At 42.6% G+C, this 21,053-nt stretch overlaps 1 protein-coding gene across 1 annotated transcript; it reads left to right on the forward strand.

Annotated features, from left to right (window-relative positions):
* Positions 1-7,789: 7,789 nt before the first annotated feature.
* DEPDC1 (DEP domain containing 1) lies at positions 7,790-21,041 on the forward strand. Its single transcript, XM_083621143.1, has 12 exons — positions 7,790-7,942; positions 9,215-9,480; positions 9,935-10,085; positions 10,648-10,763; positions 12,069-12,199; positions 13,106-13,153; positions 13,940-14,080; positions 14,494-15,345; positions 16,030-16,202; positions 16,410-16,586; positions 17,549-17,734; positions 19,304-21,041. The coding sequence occupies exons 1-12, from the start codon at positions 7,895-7,897 to the stop codon at positions 19,442-19,444; spliced, it is 2,430 nt and encodes an 809-aa protein (XP_083477269.1). The 5' UTR covers positions 7,790-7,894; the 3' UTR covers positions 19,445-21,041.
* Positions 21,042-21,053: the final 12 nt, after the last annotated feature.

The following is a 21,053-nucleotide window of genomic DNA, read 5'->3' on the forward strand; positions in this document are numbered from 1 at the left end:
TCTGCCGCTGCGCTGCTGCTGCACGATTTCTGTTCTCATCCTGAAGCAAAGTTATTAGCCCTAGGTACTATATCTGGGTTAGCGGAGTCTGTAACCTGAAGCGTATGTAACCCGAGGTACCGCTGTAATTATTGTTGTTATTATTATTTATTAAATTTGTATACCACTCTAAACCTGTAGATCTCAGGGCAGATCACAACATAAAATTACAACAGGGGTCAGCAAACTTTTTTTGGAGGAGGCCGGTTCACCGCCCCTCAGACCTTTTGGTGGGCCGGACTGCGCGCCATGGATGCAGAGGCCGGCGGGAGCAGCGCGTGGGAGGCAAGGCTTCGGATTGGCTGGCACCAATGAAAGCCCAGCTCCCTTCCTCCGCAGGGCAGGGAGAAGCCAGGAGGAGCGAGGGAGGAGGGAGGAGGCGCCACCACGGGGGGGGGGGGGGATGGCACTCAAAAAAATGTTGCAAAAAAAAATGGCGCAGCCCGAACGATCACGCCGATCCAAACAGCGATTCCAGGACCATCCGCGGGCCGAATCCAGAGGTCAATTGGGCCTGATCCGGCCCGCGGACCTTAGTATGCCAACCCATGAATTACAATATAAAAACACAAAATGCATAAAAACAAAAACAAAGACAACCCAATAATCTCCCCTTCCACAACACATTTAAAAGGGCATTAGATGTCAGTCAGCCAAAGGCCTGGTTGAAGAAGAACGTTTTCACCTGGTGCCTAAAGGTATATAATGAAGACACCAAACTTTTCTTGGGAGAGCATTCCACAAATGGGGAGCCACTGCAGAAAAGGCCCCTTCTCGTGTTGTCATCCTGGGGACCTCTCGTGGAGGAGGCACATGATGAAAGCCTCAGAGGATGATATCAGGGTCCAGGCAGGTTCATATGGAGAGAGGTGGTCCTTGAGTTATTGCGGTCCTGAGCTGTTGAGGTGTGCGCAGTTCACAGCTCACCTGTAGCTGCTTTGCCACATGACTCTGGAGCTCCTGATCTCTGAAGTAGAACCTAGCATATGTTCTGCGACTGCAGCTCAACCCCAAGCCACAATTTCACTCTAAGAATTATTTTCTCTAGGATGGATATTAAACTGACAAGCACAATCCCCGTTGAGCTCCTGCAAGTCACAGTCTGCACAGAAGTAAAATGTTCCCCCTTTAGGCATCATCATGTCTAACAAGTTGAATTTATATGAACAAGATGTTTAATTATGTTAAATAATGTTTAAAAGGCTTAAAGACAAAAGCTTTGTGTATATATCTTTTCCCCCTAATGAAAAAAACAACACTTTTTTTCTTTCCTGCTGATAAATAATTGGAACAGTTAAACATGATACATGGAAAACTGGCTTGAGCAGAAAAGAAACAGAGTTAAGGGTGATGATCTACCGAACACCCTGAAATTATTTCCCAGTGAAGATATTTCTTCAGCAGCCCACCTAGAGAAACAAAGGCTTCTTTATAGCCCATACGTAATGAAAACCGAATGCTAATAATTCAACATCAATTCATATTTAATACAGTAATTATGCAACTATGACGTTCTTGCATCAGCTAAATGTCAATTCAAACAAATCCAACATCTTTCTGAAATCCATCTGCATGTCTTTAAAAAATAATAGTAACGCAAATTCAATAGCACCATCGTGTGGCAGAAACAAAAACTACAAAAATAGATATGAAAGGAAAAGGCACTCATCCTGTATCTCGTGTGCATCCTGAACCTCTTCATGCTTCTTCTTCGGAAACAATTCCACACGTTTTAGGGACTCGACTCCAGATCAGGACAAATAGATCAGCCTAAGGCAGTTCAGTTCCTCAGGGAACTGTCTTGGCAGAGACTTCACTCGCAGGCAATATGCAGCACAGCCCTTCTCTCAGCTAAAATAACCAGCACTCAGCAAGCATTGCCCTGGACTCAGAGCTTGCCGTGTGTTAGTGTATTAGAGAGATCTTGGGAGGGAAGCAGTGCATCACCTCTAGAGACATGGCTGGTACAAACCTGCCACCTGCCACCTCCAGGAATCCCTTCTGGGAGGAAGGGAAAGGAGATTGTTAGCCGCTTTGAGACTCCTTAGGGGAGTGAAAGGTGGGATATCAAGTCCAAACTCTCCTCCTCCTCCTCCTCCTCCTGGGTTTTTTTTAATTGCCCATTAGACATGGCAGTGTGGCATATACAGTGGTACCTCAGGTTACATACGCTTCAGGTTCAATACGCTTCAGGTTACAGACTCCGCTAACCCAGAAATAGTACCTCAGGTTAAGAACTTTGCTTCAGGATGAGAACAGAAATCGTGCTCTGGCAGCGTGGCGGCAGCGGGAGGTCCCATTAGCTAAAGTGGTGCTTCAGGTTAAGAACAGTTTCAGGTTAAGTACAGACCTCCGGAACGAATTAAGTACTTAACCTGAGGTACCACTGTATGTACATTGGCTTTAAAAGAGGATTAGACCAATTCCTGGAGGATAAGGCTATCAATGCCTATCAACGGCTACCAGCTATGATGGCTATATTCTACCTTCACAGTCAGAGGCAATAATGCTTCTAAATACCAGTTGCTGGAAACCGTGAGAGGAGAGAGTGCTCTAGTGCTTGGATCCTGCTGGATCCTGAGAGAACAGGATGCTGGACTAGATGGGCCATTGGCCTGATCCAGCTGTCTTTTCTTACATTCTTACATGACAAATGCCATTTAGGCTGTAGCCACATTTAAAGCACTATTATACTACTTTGACCAGGCTTCCTCAAACTCCGCCCTCCAGATGTTTTTGGCCTACAACTCCCATGATCCCTAGCTAGCAGGACCAGTGGTCAGGAATGATGGGAATTGTAGTCTCAAAACATCTGAAGGGCCGAGTTTGAGGAAACCTGACTTTGACAGTTGTAGCTTCCGCCAAAGGGCCTTGGGAGCCCTAGTTTGTTAAGGATGCTGAGTGTTGTTCGAAGACCCTTATTCCCCTCACAGAGTTCCTGGGGAATTGTTAAGCCACTTTGGGGAGTGTAGCTCTGTGAGGGTGATAGGATTCTCTTGTGCAACTCTACTTAAGAGGTAAGCCTCACTGTCAAGACCAGGCCGGCAATAGCTCTCCTGACAGATGATTTGAATTGGACTCAGATAATTGAGTACTTTCAGTGCTTTTCAATAATATTTGCAGATCGGGGGGCAGCTGCACCCCTGCACCCCGCTTGCCTACACCCAATCTTGAAGCCGCCACCTTCTCTCATTGCTGACACTAAGGAATAATGCATTAGTCTCCTTTCAGGGCTACCTGAAAACATCTGAATTCAAACCACGTAGCATAACCAGCACAGTAAGTGAAGAGTGATTATTGTGTAAAAGTGGGGCAATGTGTTGAGAAAGCTCCTCTTTTGTAATCTCACGGTTGAAAACAGCAGCCACCTGGTTAGCCACAGGTTGAAAAAAATTCTGCTTTCATTTTCTTAATCTGGAAAATGTATTTCTATCCACGAGACAGAAAGGATAATAATCCTTGTCTAGATGAAAGCAGAATTGAGATGTCCAGTTAAAAGAGAACTCGGAAAAGAATGAATTGCTCCCTAAGGTGTTCAGAGCTTAAAGAATGAGAGTTCCATTTTAAAGCTGGTAGTATCTGTCATGGCCATCTGCTATGGCTGCTTTAGCTGAGATTCCTGCATTGCAGGGGGTTGGACTAGATGACCCCTGGGGCCCTTCCAACTCTAAGATTCTAAGAAAGAATACGTACCATACAACTGCAGCTACAACAGCAAAATACAATTAATTAGTATCAAATATCTGTGCAGTATCACAATGACCAACACAGAACAACCTAAACTGATAATCTATTCTGAGGTCTCAACAGAATCCCGAAATTCTCTGCTGCTACCACAAATTACTTTCAAGAACTGCAAACACGTTCATGCTGGCTAAATATCTGTACCATTTATTTATTTATTGTAGTTTTTTTATATTATGCCTTTCAGAATTCCTGTCATTCAAGCATCAGAAAGACTCATTAATAAAAATTGCAATTACAGTGGTACCTCGGATTACAGACGCTTCAGGTTACAGACTCCGCTAACCCAGAAATAGTACCTCGGGTTAAGAACTTTGCTTCAGGATGAGAACAGAAATCACATGGCAGCAGCGCAGCAGCAGCGGGAGGCCCCATTAGCTAAAGTGGTGCTTCAGGTTAAGAACAGTTTCAGGTTAAGAACAGACCTCCGGAACGAATTAAGTATGTAACCAGAGGTACCACTGTATGATAATAAAGTATAAGAGTTCGTTACAGGGCAGTTTGTGGTAGATGGCCTCAGATGGGGAGTGAAGTGCCCTTTGTCTGCTTCCCTTTCCTTCCTTGAAATATCTACATTGGCTCCCAGTATGTTTCCGAGCACAATTCAAAGTGTTGGTGCTGACGTTTAAAGCCCTAAACGGCCTCAGTCCAGTATACCTGAAGGAGCATCTCCGCCCCCATCGTTCCGCCCAGACACTAAGGACCAGCGCCGAGGGCCTTCTGGCAGTTCCCTCGCTGCGAGAAGCCAAGTTATAGGGAACCAGGCAGAGGACCTTCTCGGTAGTGGCAGTCGCCCTGTGGAACACCCTCCCACCAGATGTCAAAGAGAAAAACAACTACCAGACTTTTAGAAGACATCTGAAGGCAGCCCTGTTTAGGGAAGCTTTTAACGTTTAACAGACCACTGTATTTTAATATTTTGTTGGAAGCTGCCCAGAGTGGCTGGGGAAACCCAGCCAGATGGGTAGGGTATAAATAATAAATTATTATTGTTATTATTCCTCTTTCTAAGACATGATAACCCTCCATCAGCCTCTCACTCCTTTTGACCTTGGAAAGTCAGTTGCTACAGAGCACATGTTATCTTCTGCATTATTTTGGATTGTTTTGGATTTGTAATCTTCTGGGAAACCCCCTACTTCTTCACTATCAAGTCACCACCACAGGGTGGTCGGCCTAAGATCAGTGGTCTGGAAGAGGTCATTTCAGCAAATTAACTCAATTCCACTTGATAATCCTCATTTTTGAAGATCTTCACCTTACGATTCCTATAAATTAAACTACTGTTTCGCACGGAGGCTGTCTTGTTTCACAAAGAAGATAAATCAGAGTGCATTGATTTAAGCCAGTTTAGTTTCATTGAATCAACTGAGGTCCTCCAAAACATGTCAGCATTTATAGTTTTCATAATCCAGAAACAAAGCTGTGATGTCCTGGAGCTAAATAATTATAAGGAAAATAAGTGGCATTTCCTGCATTCTAACAGTGACGGTGGCACTACTGAGGCTTGTTTGGGTAGTAAGAAAGCTGAATTAATCTGAACACCGCTGGATCCTATATTACTTTCAGCCACAGGCCATTATATGTTTAATTCCTGTCTCTTGTTTTTTTATACGTATGCCACAGTGCATTAAACAATACAGTATGAATTCAGAGGCAACGTCTTCAAAAACATGGTGCCTGCAGAGGCAGCTGGACTCCAGCTCCAGTCAGCTCCAGTTTACAGAGTCAATGGTCAGGGAAGATGGGAATTGTAGTTCAACCCATCTGGAGGGCACCACGTTGGCTACCGCTGCTGTAAAGGAAATGGCACAAACCGTTCAGTCTCAGTAATCAGGGGCTGTTGTATAAAGCAAAAATGTACTTCTAAGCTTGTGAACTATTCGCCCTTCCTGTTAGCAAAATATTTAAATCCTGTGATTAGATTTATGTAAGTTTGATTTACGTTAGCTCCATTTACAGTGGTACCTCAGGTTACATCCGCTTCAGGTTCAGACTCCGCTAACCCAGAAATAGTACCTCGGGTTAAGAACTTTGCTTCAGGATGAGAACAGAAATCGTGCTCCGGTGGCGCGGCAGCAGCAGGAGGACCCATTAGCTAAAGTGGTGCTTCAGGTTAAGAACAGTTTCAGGTTAAGAACGGACCTCCGGAACGAATTAAGTACTTAAATGTTTTATATGAGCAAGTGTTTCCCACTTAGGACAACTACCATTCATCCCAGAAGGCCTTTGTAACTGCAGTCTTTTCAAAAAGGTCACCAGTAAGTCTGGGCAAAACTCGAAAGCTTCAGCTTTTGTGTTTTACTGACAGGAATGAACAAACAGAATATCTGGCAAGATGGACATTAATAATACTCATTTTACATTTTAAAATAGAAGTATTCCTCTCTTCTGTTTTTTACCCCCTGCTGCCTCTGGAGAAAGGTAACTTGGAATCCAGAGCTTTTTGGATTATGGCTGCATGAGTAAGTGTTGCAGTTGCTGTAATGAGCATCATGTGAGTTTCTTAATTTGATACAGAAATCTGTGAAAGTGGCAGTTATTGTGTTTTCCATCTACCCCAGGTGTGGCTCATATTTGGGGTGCTAAACTTTTTTTTGTCCCGGGTAAAGCCTCCAGAGGGCAGCCATTGAGACTCTAAGTCTGTGTCTGTGTGCAAATGTGCATGGGGGATGCCAAACTGGGTCTTTGAACCAGATGAAATAAAGCCTAGTTTGTCCCCTGGCCTGAGCTCTTCCTTGTCTCAGTGTTGTACCTTTTGCAGTCCGGGGACTCCCATTTCTATTTTATTTATTTGCTTGTTTATAAAAAATATTTATACACCGCTGTATCTTTAAAAAAATACATCAAAGCAGTTTGCAACAACATAAAAACTGAAAAGTTCCCGATAGTGTCTCTGTTACCATCTTCTGCATCCATCACACTCCACCGTTCCTTTTCTGCAACGCCTTGGGAAGGTGAGGGACCCCGGAAGTTCAACCAATGAACCCTAGAATAAAAAGCAAACCCACCTATGGCATCAGGGGGACATTTCCACAGCAGAAGGCACTTGACTCTTTGTATAAACTGAACGTACACACAGAGAAACAATCCTGGATTGTCTGAGTCCTGGAAGACCTGCTCCTTACAGTACTTTGCTAGCCTTTTCCACCTGGTTTGGGAGGGTGGGGCCTTGACTGACTCCAGCTACAAAAGCTGAGGCTGTTCAGCAGGTTCTTGGGCTAGGGCATTGCCTTGGTGGGAGGTGTTTTTTATTGAAATTTCTTAAGTATACAAAAACAGTGTGATGTCTCTTTCTTCATGTTAGGATTTCTACAATTCACTTGCATTTGTTAAGAGACATTAATGATGCATACAATGTTAGGTTATGAAGAAAAGAGGGGGAAGAGCGAGAGGGGTGGGTGGTTATGTTTCTATTCTTCTACTTAGTGTATTGTATGTGTGGGGTTTTGTGCCAGCGTTACTGTTTGTGTGTGTGCGTGTGTGTGTGGTGGTTGCTGCTGCTGCTGCTGCTGCTGCTGATTCTCTCCTTTTTTGCATCTTTATCTTAGGTCTTATTATTTATGTGGCATTTTTTCCCCATTTGCTTGTCTGTTTACTTTTTGATGTTTTATTTATTGTTTATGACCTTTTTTGCTACGTTTGTAGTTGTGCAATTTTATTTTTCAGGTTGCAAGCCGCCCTTGAGAGTGGCTTTAACGATGGAAAGGCGGCATGCAAACAGAATCGATCCCTGGCCGCTGGAACTTAAGAGAGACGGTGGAAAAAAGCTCCATAATCTCTCTCCACCCCACCCTATCCCCAGTTCAGCACGCCCGATTTTCCCTCCCTTGTACAAATCGGCCGGTAAACTCCACCCGCGTCCGCCCTATAACGCCATCTAGTCCTTCTTGACAGGGGAAAAATCGGGAACTACACCCATTAACCACCTCCTGCCTCCTTTCCTGGTGAGAACACACCTTCCTTCCGCCCTTCGCGTGCGTGCGCGTCACATGACCTCGTGCTCCTCCAATCAGAGGCTCCGGGGCGCTGTTCAAACCGTCCGGTAGCAGTTGCCCTCCTGCTTGGCGTCGCTCGCCATCGCCTTCGCCTCGCTCGGTCCGGGCGCGCTATGGAGGGCCGGGTGGTGTCTCCGGGTCCCTACCGAGCCACCAAGCTAGTAAGCGGGGCGGAGAAAGCGGCGAGGGAGGGACTCGCCCCGGGGCGATGAATGCAGAGCGGCGCATTAGCTAGCAAGTCCGGAGTGCGCGGTTGGGGCGGCTTCACACGTGACACAGTTCGCGTGTCTGCTTGTCTTCGTGTCTGTTTTGTTCTTTAATAAGAACTTTTTCTTTTTTAAGGTTGCCTTTTGGGGCCCCGAAAGAGCTTCTCTCCCCCCCCCAATCCTTTCCAGGTGCTTGAAACCAATAAAAAACACACAATGAAACAAAATTAAACCCAAAGAAAATAGAGAAAACCTTCAGACTGGGCAGGGGGTGGGGGGCAGTTGGTGGGGTGGGGGTGGGGTTCTACCAGTTTAAAAGCCATCAGGGATGTGGTTTGTTTTAATTTCTTTTTGCACGCTACAGTCATGGCATGCAGAGGTTTTTCTCTTCCTTGTCCACATGCTAGTAAGCAGCAACTGGCTTCTTTGCCCAAGGACACCAGGGATGGGGAAATTGTGATCCCCCAGATGATATTGGATTGTGCGGTCCCAGCCAGCATGACAAGTGGTCGGGGATAATGGGAGTTGTAGTCCAATAAGATATGGAGGGTCACAGTTTATTGATTCCCCGTGGACATGGGGTGTAAAGTCCTCCATGTGTGATTGCTACATGCAGCACTACCCAGAAGTGGTTTCTATTTAGGGCCACGAAAGATGTTTAGAAAATTATCCAGTTCCACACTGGTGAAGCTGGTATTTTTAATTTGGTTTGCCCTTTTGCCTAGAAGTGCATGTTTAACATCATACACAAAGTGGTTACTACTCCACGTTAGAATCTGTGGATTAACACCTGTAAGTATGCATTGACAGGTGCTAACTGCTCTTAAGGGGCCTTGAATATGTTTAGTGGTTAATGAATATGTGATTCGTGGTGACAGGACAAAACATTTGCCTATATTGAGGAAGCCATGGAGTGATCATATGACTCCTCCTTTGCACACCTGCAGATTCCACACTTCACAGCACTGCCATGTGTAATCAGCCCTTTGTTAATACCCTTCTAGCTAAGGAGGAATGTTACTACATTTTCAATTGCCATTATGGCTGAAATGAGGATTCTGACATGCATTAATTCCTTGATAAACAGCACAGGGTTTGTGGTATATTTGGGCGTTGGTGCATTATGTGATGGATAACTTATCGTTTCATTACCAGTTCCAAACTGCAGCTTCTGCTTAGCTTATTCTTGTTGTTTTTTAAAACCTAAATTTCACTTCTGCCTTGTAGTGGAATGAAGTTACTAAATATTTTCGGGCAGAAATGCCACGAAGGAAACACAGGCAACACTTCAAAAAATATGGGAATTGTTTTACTGCAACAGAAGCAATCGACTGGCTTCATGAATTACTGAAGAATAACCGTAATTTTGGTCCAGAAGTTACTAGGCAGCAAACTATTCAGCTGTTAAGGAAATTTCTCAAAAATCATGTGATAGAGGATATAAAAGGAAGATGGGGCTCAGAGAATCTAGATGACAACCATAACTTGTTCAGGTAATATATAACCATATTGATAGAACTTGGAAAAATGGGTTGACTGGATGCAAAAGTCCTTTTGATTTCCCCTGTTTCATGTGTTACTACCAAAAATAATGAGGTTTTAATTTATTCAGTTTCCACCTTTGAGTAACATGGAATTGAAAATTAGCTGTAACATAAGATCAGCATCTAGCAGTATGATATAATATGCACTAGGCTTGTGCCAAACTGCTTGGGAAACTGGGCTTACTTTATCCTGTTCATACAACGAAAGAATTCATCTTCTTCCTACGTTTCAGTACTTGTATGTGACATGTATCCATTACCTTAATGAAAATTGTTGACTTTTATACTGTAAATGTTTTTGAGTGATGAACACTTTCACAAATACTTTGAAATGCAAACTGTGTTTCAAAATAGTCTGTGACGCTACTGTTCAATGTTGAGCTTTTGTGTTTTAAAATTACAGGTTTCCTTCAGTTTCCCCAGTGAAAATTCTGCCACGTCGGTATCCGTTGAGTGAGAGCACAGATAATATTTCTAAACAGACAGAAAAGACATTTAAGTTACCACATTTCTCCAGAAGAACACCCAAAAAATATGAATTCCGGGAATGTAAGGTAATAGGTTATTTCTGACTCTGATTCTATGACTCATTATGTACACTTACCTGGGAGTAAACCCATGGAACACAGACCTGCTTCTGAGTATTTATTTATTAGATTTCTATCTTTCTCCAAGGAGCTCAGTGTAGCAGCATACATGGTTCCCCTCTTCTCCATTTTACCCTCACAACAACCCTGTGACGTAGGCTAAGCTAAGAGATGGCAACTGACCCAAGGTCACCCAGTGAGCTTCATGGCTGAGTGGGAATTTGAACCCAACTCCAGACCAATGACCATGCTGGCTGGAGCTGATGAACACGGTAGTCCAACAGCATCTGGGAAAGCTACAAGTTGCCCACTACTACGTTATGGTGTTGCAGGATTGCTGTAAACATTGTGGGAACAGCTAACTGATGAGCAATTGTGGGAACATCCATTAGCGGTCTTCTGGCTTCCAGACTCCTGGAAGGATGGGGGTGGAGAACGGTTGTTATGAGACAGTATGACTCTCCCAACTCTTGAGTAAAAGTCTTGACTATACATATTTATAATGCCTTTTATTATGGCTGCTTTGTAGGAGAACACAGAAAATGTGAAAAGTGAAATGATGGAAGAGGACAGGAAAAATATGTGCATCAGACAAATAACCCAAGCAGACATAGACGAAGTTTGGAGAAGCACGGTTGTGATACAGTGAGTGACAAATGGTCTTCTTCACTCCTCTCATTTCCCAATGTGCCTAAGGATAGAATCGTTAACTTCTTGGGCAAAGATCATTGTAGTGTCCTGATGGTCAGCTGACGTTCTCAAAGCATTCTGTTGGGAGAAGCCTCCTTTTAAGTTGTATACTTTATTGCTGGCAGAGCATTTTGAGTACAGTCTTACCTTGGTTTTTCAAATGCCTTGGGGGTCGAACGTTTCGGCTCCCGAACAATCGAAAACCAGAAGTGATTGTTCCGGTTTTCGAACATTCTTTGAAAACCAAACATCTGACGCAGCTTCCGATTGGCTGCAGGAGTTTCCTGCAGCCAATTGGAAGCTGCGCCTTGGTTCTCAAACGTTTTGGAAGTCAAACGGACTTCCAGAACGGATTCCATTTGACTTCCAAGGTACCACTGTACTGGAAACTTTGAGCTTAGCAAGCTTATACACCAAATTGAATTAAAATATTAGCATTTCTAAAGAGCACTAGTCCTACTAAAACATAAAAAGTGCATGGATTATTGTAGTAGCTTAAGCTGGGAAGAAGAGTTATTTCTTCTAGGGAAGAATGTGTGTGCTTTGTCTCTGGCCCTGTTTATATTTTAATGATAAGCTCCTCTGGTTAATTTCTTTTAAAACCTATTTTTAATGGGTAATGAAGATAGCTTGTTTAACTAACTAAAGTTTGTTTTACTCCATCTCTGGTTCATATGTAATACCAAGCCAGGTTTTGTGAAAACCAAAGCTAAACTCAGCCAAACTCCTCCTGGCTGCATAGCTGATAATGAGCAGAGGGAGGAGTGTGTGAGCCCAAAACTCACAGCAGCTCATGCAAATAGTGGTAAATCATAGTTAAGCATTACTTATGAACACGGTTTCTTGTGATACTTCATGGAACTTCTGTTGGACTTTTGAAGATGCCCGGTCTCTAGTGTCCTTGTCCTTTACCTGTCTGCGCTTAACAGATTTATCCTTGCTTATTATGATGCCTTAGACACCACAGGAAAATTCATTTCGAACTAGGCACTAAAGTGGATTTACATGGCCACCCCTCTTCCCCTATACTATGATTTATTTACTGTGATCACCCAGTGGTGAAGTTTTCATGAAAGCTTGGTTTTGATTTGCAGGCAGTAACATTAAGAACACAGTAAAACGATATGCTTATCATTTCAGAGATGTTTGAACATCAATATATATTGAATCCTTTTGCAAGCCTGTTTTCTTTAGAGACCCCCCAAAGTGATGTGCTCAGTTCTGGAATTATCTGGTGTTGTGTTTTTTTCCTCCTTGCAGTTTGCAAACTATTTTAGGCATGCCATCACTCAACGAAGTATTGCACCCTGCACAAATAGTTCCTCGGTACATAATATACAACATGACTAATACAAGTAAACGTGGCGTTGTTCTTCTGCAAGACAAATCAGGCAAGTCCTGTACAATTATTTGAAAACCTGATTTCCACCCCACCCCCCTTCAAATATTACAGAAAATGCAGCATTTCTCCTGTCTGGTAATTTAACATTGGCATTAAAATCTAATAATTAATTAATTAATAAAGCCCTCAGTAATTTGAAAGATATATGCCTCCTTTCCTACAGCCCCTCCCAGATGCTAAGATCAGCAGAGGGGACTCTCTTGGTAGTTTCCCCTCCCTCAGAAGTTTCCGGGGTGCCCTGGGAGAGGGCATTCTCTGTGGAAGCCCTAAGTTGTGGAATTCCCTCCCCATGGGGGGGGGGGACGGTGCCTGGCTTCTTCACTATTCCGCTTTCAGTGAATTTTGAAGATGTGCCTGACCTTTGACACCTGAGACGTTTGTTTTCAGAGCCCCGCCCCCTGTTTTGTGTGATTGTGATCTGTTTTAACTGTTTCAAGTTTTTGATTGTAACCCGCCCTGGGATGTGCTAGTGAAAGGCGTGTGATAAATGCAATCATAATAATTTCAGCAGAACTTCAATGTAAATATGCTTCATTATCGCAACCTAGCACAAGGGAAGAAGGAGCAAAGGGGAAGTCTAGAACTTTTCCTTCTTCTCAAACTACATGTTTTAAAACCGGTTATGTCAGCTAAGGGTTAGCTAGTGTGATGCAGTGACTAGAAAATTAACCATGAAGCTTTTTTAGAATGTGACCTTGAGCAGCTGGTAACTCTTGTTCTAATTCCCAGCTATGTCTCATGGGTAGCATGAGGGTTAAAGTGAGATGTTATATCTTCCAGAATATGCCCTTAGATGATGGATGACAAATAGAAAGAATATGTGAAGTCTGCTCTTAAGAATAATAATGGGAACTGGTCAATTTGTCTCTTCCTTCCTCTACCCCCTTCCTTGCAGAAGACCTCCCTCACTGGGTACTGTCAGCTATGAAGTGCTTGGCAAACTGTAAGTTAGACACACATTGTTTGAAATGTCAGGTGCTGAAATAGAAATGGAAAACAGAATAGAAATACCAATACTATGTTGGTGACATCTGCTGGGCTCTTATTTATTCTGGGCTTCCAATAATCTGATTTTTAGAATATTTTATGAGATAAGTGAAATTAAGGCTGAAAAAAAGAGCAAAATAGTAACACTGTAATTCCATAAATGCACCACAAATTTGTGCCTGATCTGTACAATGGCAGTTCTTAAAAGAATTGCTGTGTTATGTCTTGTCAGGGGTCCATCCACCACCATACCCCAGCCAGAATAACTAACTAACTTTATTTTTGCCACTCAGGAAGATAATTCCATTTGCATTATTATGTATAATGATGGTTATGGCCGAAATCCTAACTCCTGCCGTCAGGGCTTTTCAGAGCAGCAGAGGGGCTGCCACATCCACACACCAGCCACTCACTGAATACAGAATGGGGGGAGGAGGCTTGTACCCCATCCCTGTACCAGCTGCAGCAATTGGGCCCAATCCTAGGCTGGCTCCCCTTTCAGAATGCCTGTTTCTGAGCTTTCTACTGCTGGAGATCCTGCCTGCTAACCCCTACCATAAAGGGGGTTGGAGTCCTCTGCCCCATAAGATATCTCTCTCTCTCTCTCTCTCTCCCTCTCCCTCTCCCTCTCTCTCTCTCTCTCTCACACACACACACACACAGCTCTTTGTGCTGTTTCGTGTTTAAATTTTTGAAGAGTCAAGTTCAATGTTACTAATATTTATTTCGTTTTGTATTTTAGGGCCTAGAAGCAATGGCACGAGCCAGCCAATGTACATGGGCTTTGAACGAGATGTATTCAAAACAGTTGCCGACTATTTTCTTAGTCTTCCTGAACCTTTGCTTACATTTCAGTACTATGAGTTATTTGTGAATATACTGGGTACGTATTCCTCTAGTTCTGAGGCGCCTCAAACTTTAATGGGCATTTGAGAAGATGGACTAAGACGCCATGTGTCTGAGCGAAATCACTAGGTTTTCACTTGGAAATCACTTATTTTCAGAGTGAACTCTGGCTGCCTTAATAGGACAAGTAATTTATTATAAATTTTAACAACTTGGTTTTCTGTTCTTAGTCTTTGCACTGAATGCTGAACACAGACTGGCTTGTTATGTGTCCTTAGTCTTGCATATCTGAGCTATCTGTTGCACTTATGTTTTTGAATATCCTCTGACTGAGCAAGTGTTCTCTTCAACATGACTAACATTTCTGACTTAACTTTTCTGACTTGCGTTGCTTGTCTTGTTGCCCTGTCACATCGCCTGCATCTGAACTTGTATTTCATTTTCTGATAGTTTTGTGTGGCTACATCGCAGTTCCAAATAGATCCAGTGGAAAATCTAGTGCACGGAATGACTTGACTCTTTCAAAAACTCCACCCTTAAACTCTTTCAAGTCAACCGAATGCCTTCTGCTAAGTTTGCTCAAGACTGGCGAAAAGGACAAAGCTGAGGCTTCCAAAACAGTTTCTGTAAAGTGTACAGCTGAAAAGGGACATGATAAAAAATTGCAGCATGATAGTGTGCCTTGTGAACATGCCACCGTTCATGAACTAGCAGGTGGAAGTTGTCAGGACCTTTCAAGACTGAAAAATGAACAAGCTGTGCCTCTCAAACTTAAGGCAAGGTGTTACTCTTTGGAGGGAATTGCAGATACCGCCTCAGGCAAGTGTAGTAAAGACGGACTAAAAACACTTTCTGAAACTGGAGTTCATATACCGTTCGCAAGTAATGGAGACCAGCTGTTTCACTCTGCACGTAATCCAGACTGTTTCTTGGATCTTTGTTCAGATGTCGCTGGCCCAAAACAAACATGTGGCTTCAAGAGAGTTTCCGCAGCAAGTATTCCAGACCAAGAGCTATCTAGTGGTAACTACAAATCAAAGCAACTTTGCAGATCTCGTAGTTTACGTGGAAATAGCAGCTCTAGCTGGTGTAGTGCCCATGTTCCAGTTGCAGAGATCACGGTGAAACCACATCCTTTGGGCCATCTGGGCCAAAAAACCCAAAGCACCACTACACTGGTTACTAAAATAGGAAATAAACCTGGGAATTCTGATATGGCCATCAGTAAAAGACTCTGCAAAAGTGCAACACAACTTTCAGAAAACACGCTTCCCCCCAGCACCCTTATGTTGACTGGCACAAGTAAGATTGCTTTCCTGAGCATGGGATTTATTTATTTATATTTACTAACTAGTTTGTTTTTCTGCCTTTTTTTTCCTTTGCACAAACCCCAAGGTTTTAAATGACTAAACGTATTCAACAAGATTTGTCAAAACGGTTCCTAGGGCCTTTGAGGTTCAGTAATTTTAAAAAACTAATATTTTGCCATGCAAGCATCAGTATTTTCTGTAGTGCATGCTAATGCCAAGTGTGTGTGCTCTTCTGTCAATGCTGTTATATTTGTGTAATTCAGCATATTTGTAACCTGTGTGGCTACTGGGCAACTCTTCCAAACAACGTATAGAGAAAAGAGAGGAGCTGCTGTTGGGCACGGACTTCTAAATCACTCGTCTAGCCTCTAAACTTCTAAACAACCAGCTAGACGTTTTTATGTAATTGGACTTTAGCAGACTTCGGTGTTAAAATAATAACGTTTCACTTTCATTTGCTCTTCACCTGTATTGCTGGAGCAAAATGAAGCGATTTCAGGATATTAGCACAAAAGTCTAGGATAGAGCACATAACTAACTCCTTAACTGAAGTAGAATCAATTACCATAAAACTATTCCTTTGTGTTATGCGGGGAAATTAACGTGCAGGATTGCTAATTCTGCTTTTGATACAGTTACTGAGAATAATGTCTGTCCCCAATTTTTAATTTGCTAGAGATGCTCCAATCTCATTTAGAAAGAGTTGCTATTGAAGCACTGCAGATCTGCTGCTTATTGCTTCCTCCATCAAATCGCAGAAAACTTCAACTCTTGATGCGCATGATCTCTCGAATATGTGAAAATGTTGATATGCCACGACTTCATGATGCAGTGGGCACCAGGTCTTTGGTAAGATGCATTGCTTTCCAATTTTTTCTTAAGTTCCATTGTACAACTGAAATTTTAGGCTTCCAATGTTATCAGTCTTTCCTTCTGTGCCATTGTTACTGTTAAGGGGATATGTCTTGGGAAGGAACATGATACCACATTCTTTCCCAAATAATTGCCACAATACAATTCTTTTGTTTCCTAACCAGTTTGTTTAAATGTTTCCAGATGATACAGACGTTTTCTCGATGTATATTGTGTTGTGAAGAAGAAGTTGATCTTGATGAGTTGCTTGCCATAAGATTAGTATCCTTTCTAATGGATCATCACCAAGAAATTCTGGAAGTCCCGATTTATTTACAAGCGGCCGTACAAGAACACTTAGAAATTTTAAAAACTACTCAGGTGAGGGAAAAGGTTGAAGCATGCCTTTCATGCTTCAAACAGAAACTCTTATGAGTCAGAGATCTTAACTCCTGAGCTTGCTGTCTTTTTTCTCAGCCTGGATCTTGGGACACATTAGTTAAATATTTAAGGCTCCTACTTAAAATGCAGAACTTGACATTTCTTGCCCCTTAAACTTAAGGATGTTTTGCATCCTTGAGGTACTATTCTTCCCATATCTTCAGGCAATTGTAATAGTTTGGCTCCTAGCAAAGATTCTGTAGAAATCGTTTGGTTGCTTTCTGGCTATTACAGCGGTGCCTTGGTTGTCAAACTTAATCCGTTCCAGGAGTCAGTTCGACGCCTGGTACCGTTCGAAAACCGAGGCGCGTCTTCCGATTGGCTGCAGGAGCTTCCTGCACTCAGCCAGAAGCCGAGGAAGCCACGTCGGATGTTCAGCTGCCGAAAAATGTTCACAAACTAGAACACTTACTTCCAGGTTTGCAGCGTTCGGGAGCCAAGCTGTTCTACAACCAAGGGACCACTGTACTCAGTTTGGTCTTCAGGGAATTCCGTGGACTTCCAGACCTGATTATTAATTGACAGGAATCAAATTTTCATTATGTTACTTCATACTATAACTGTTCTCTGCACTATAATTCTGAGTCCAATGGCCCTGGGTACTTCTGTGGTTTCAGAAAATTGGGTCATATTTTTATCATACTTTGATTCCATTGTTCATTGGTATCTTACCCTTTGGGAGTTTCAGCCTCTATAAGTAGGTCAGTATTATTATCATCATCATCATCCACATATGACAGATAGAGAGAGGGCTGAGAGAATCCTGGTTTGAAACCCATTCAGTGCATCCCTGGCTTAGATTGGAACTGGGAGCATCAGACTGAGAGCACTTGCTGTTTAACAGATGCACTAAACCAACTCTGTGTAAAATGCCTGGAACTTGACATTATCTTTGTTTGCAGATGGAGTGCCTAGGGGAAGAACTGAGCACCATATTTCCAACTTACTCCTACTGCGAGAGGATAACTTCTCAGGAATTTGATGCACAAAAGATTTTCACCTCTCAGGCAGCAGTTGCTGAGCTTCTGGAAAGCGTCATTAAGGACAGAAAATTAAGTGTGAAAGACAAGAAGAAGAAGCTTAAGCAGGTAATAGAAGATGTTAAACCTGCATCAACATTATTTGTGAAGCAGGTAGCCATTTAGTTTTCAGAACTGACAGTTAAGTTGCCTCTGGCAATCTCATTTAGATGAAAATTGTCTGTCTGGAAATGGGTGCTTGCAGTGTGAAGAACAAAGGGATCTGTTCAGCGGCATCTTTTCTTTTTCCTTTTAAAAAAGCTGCATCTGTTTCTGAAGCCTGCTACAGCCCCATCACTGCTGCCTCTTCTGCTGTAGTGGTGAAAACAAGTCTTAGGAAAACAAAGGTTTAGGTGGCACCTTAGGTCTGGCAAGTCGGGCAAAGATATAACCTGGCCCAGGTTGCTACTTAAATCTTGCTGCTAATTAGCATTCTGCTTAGGCACTTATCTGTGTTAAGCAGACGTCCCTATAGTACACCAGAACTTCTGCTGAGGTGTAGGTGGCTGCTCTTTGCAACCTCCAAAATTCACCCCCATCCCAGCTGTGATGAACAGGGACTTTCTAGCGCTACAGTGTTCGTTGTGCCAGCTGCTTTGGCAGTGCAAATACGACTGTGTTGTAACTCTATAATGGGAGGACATGGCATTCTTTTATGGGATTGAAATCCCTGGCTACAGCATGCAGAATCATATTAGCCCACCTCAAGATGTCTGGCTGAATGGCAATGCATTTTGCAAACTAGGGGTGTGTGGTGGTGGTAGGGATTCTTTTCAATTTTTTAATGGATCAAGAGCAAATCTGCAGTAGAGATTTATCCCTCCTTCACCAGCCGAATCCTAGACATCTTGGCTTGGAAATAAATGCCACTGTCCCGTATGATTTGCTCTCCAATTAGTATGCAAAGGATTTCAGGCTTAAAGGGTTAATGGTGAACATGCTGTTTTTGCAATTGGTCTCTGCTTTGATATTAGTAGCACTCTAAAATGACACATAACACCCTTGCAATTGTTACGAAAAAGTGCATGCTAGGTTGAATAAGTAGGGGTTCTCCTCCCCCCTCAGTAAGTGTTTAGTTTGGTTTATTCAAGGTCACCTGAGACACAATTTACTGTAATCTACTTTTGGGTAAAGTACAATATCTTTGGAAGCTTAATACAGAGGATTTCTGTTCTCCTGCAGAAACCTTTGAGTTTGTTTTTTTCCTGGACAAACCCCCTACACAAAATTGTACTTGTCCCAGAACTTTTTAAGTCTTATGACTGGAGTCCAGCTCTAAAGCAAGCAGCTTTTAAATCACCAAGTTGTTGTTGCTATTCTCTGTGCTCTCTTGTAGTAATGGAAACTTTGTTGGGGTTGAATTGTTTCTTAAATTCAGCCAAAAGGACGTTTTAAAGTTCCTACTCTGTAGCTAGCTGGTTGCCAGTGAAATAATTGTTTCATTCTGGATAGCAAGAAGTCTTAAGCCAGTATTTTGTAGCAAAGTAGAATGTTAAAATTGAATAAATAGAAAATAAAACAAACTTGGCCACCTCCCTGCTCACCCCTGACTGCCTTTATAAGAGTTACTACTTGGTTGTAGCACTGTGTTCGTTTTTTGTAACTTCAGTATGACTAACATGGCATCTTGTTCCTCAGTTTCAGAAAGAGTATCCTGAGATCTATCGAAACAGATTTCCAACCACAGAAAGTGAAGCCATCCTGTTTGAAGACAGGCCCACAATTAAGCAGCCAATGCTCAGCCTGCGAAAGCCAAAGCTTCGTACCCTGAGAAGTTAATTTTATGTCTTTTGACGAATCTGATGTTTGTAAAGCCATTTTGCTTGGAAAACAAATATTAGCCACATTTAAGTGAGCAAGTATACAAAAATGTGAATTTGTTGAACTATGCTAAAATAGGTTGGGTCCCAGGGTTCCCTTGTCATACCTAAAGTCTGGAAATGACGACATCGGTGTTTACAAAAGAAACCAACCAATGTAAATAGATAATATTTGTGTGTGAGTGGAGTTGGGTGAAATGAAGGGTAACCAAAAATGTACAGATACCAATAGCCAAAAAGAAAGAGATGGTGGAGTTGGTAGAATTGAGAATGCATGCTATAACCCATTCCAAGAAATGGGGCATACTTTTACCTCAGTAAGCTGGTGTGTGTGTTAATTTTCAAGAAGTACTGCATTATTATTTTTTTAGTAATTGTAAGTAGAAAAGTAGAGGATTTTTTATTGTTTTTTGAGTGAAAGCAATAGGTTCACAAGCAATTTGATTAGACAGCTTTTACTTTTCAATTTGCACTTACCGTGTATGTTGGTTGTCTGTTGTCTCGAAACTTTGCATGGTCCGTTGTTGACCAAGAAGAGGCAGGAGAAAAAGGAGGTATGGAACATGTGTCACAGTGTTAAATAGAAGAGAGCGATTGTAAAGCTGATCATCTTTGCACAAATCCAGCCTTTCTTAGAAAAAGGCTTCAACAGCCATAAAGAAGTAATTAAAAGCCTTGCTTGCAGTGGTTCAAAGTGTGTTGCATTTGTAGTCCTGGAATATTTGGAAATACGTGGTTAATGGGTCACTGGTCCCATTATTTGTGTTGAGGTTTTCCTCCCACGCTGTCTTGGTTCTCTTTCTTTCCACTTAGACCAGTAAATTGGATCCAGGTGAGAAGAGCAATCCTGAGTGGGATGAGGCGGAGAGTTAAGTAGCAGGCAATCTCCACTTCCAAATCCCTACCAGCTTGCTCTGGCCATGTTGGGAGTTGGAAGGTGTTGCTACCACCATCACCCTTCCATACTGACGGGGTTGGTTTTGTTTTTAAAACCTTTCCTCCCACCTGTTTCAATGGGAGGGAAATTAATTACGGCAGGTTCAGGCCAGCATCAATAGGTAGCCCAGTATGTTGACTGTACAAGCGAAGGGGGTTGAATGCAGTGGATCAAAGGTCACCCGCAGTTGATCCCACCACAAATGGGAAAAGCACTGGCCGTACTGCTTCCATGGCTCCTGGGGGCTCTAAGGCAGGTGGGATGTCCAGTCAGCAGAGCACTTCCCCAGTGGCAAAGCCACACTTCCATCCTATCCCCCTTCCTCCACCGGCCTTTGGCAAGGGTTAAATTCAACTAGTTTTCAGGGAAAATCTTAAGTCGTCACTAATATAATTTAAGTGGGACCTAAGTACAACTAAGGTTATTCTGGATCTAATCCATTGTGTGTTGTAGTAAGACTACACTGCCCAGATTCTTTTCACCTCTCCTTTTCTTTTTATGTTTATCTGTTGTGAATGTTTTGTGTTTACAGCATGTATCTGTCAATATTTAATTGATTCTATATTTTTAAAATATCGGTCAGAGGAAGCTTGTTGAATAAAATGACATAATGTTGGTACTCTATTTGTGT

Source organism: Podarcis filfolensis, assembly GCF_964270895.1.
Source record: "Podarcis filfolensis genome assembly, chromosome: 6".
NCBI lineage: Eukaryota > Metazoa > Chordata > Lepidosauria > Squamata > Lacertidae > Podarcis > Podarcis filfolensis.

Excerpts from the sequence above, each read along its gene's own strand:
- DEPDC1 (XM_083621143.1), top strand. The coding sequence starts at position 7,895 with ATGGAGGGCCGGGTGGTGTCTCCGGGTCCCTACCGAGCCACCAAGCTA. Across the intron at positions 10,764-12,068 it reads AGAAGCACGGTTGTGATACA|TTTGCAAACTATTTTAGGCA; the intron begins GTGAGTGACAAA and ends TCCTCCTTGCAG. Across the intron at positions 12,200-13,105 it reads TCTTCTGCAAGACAAATCAG|AAGACCTCCCTCACTGGGTA; the intron begins GCAAGTCCTGTA and ends CCTTCCTTGCAG.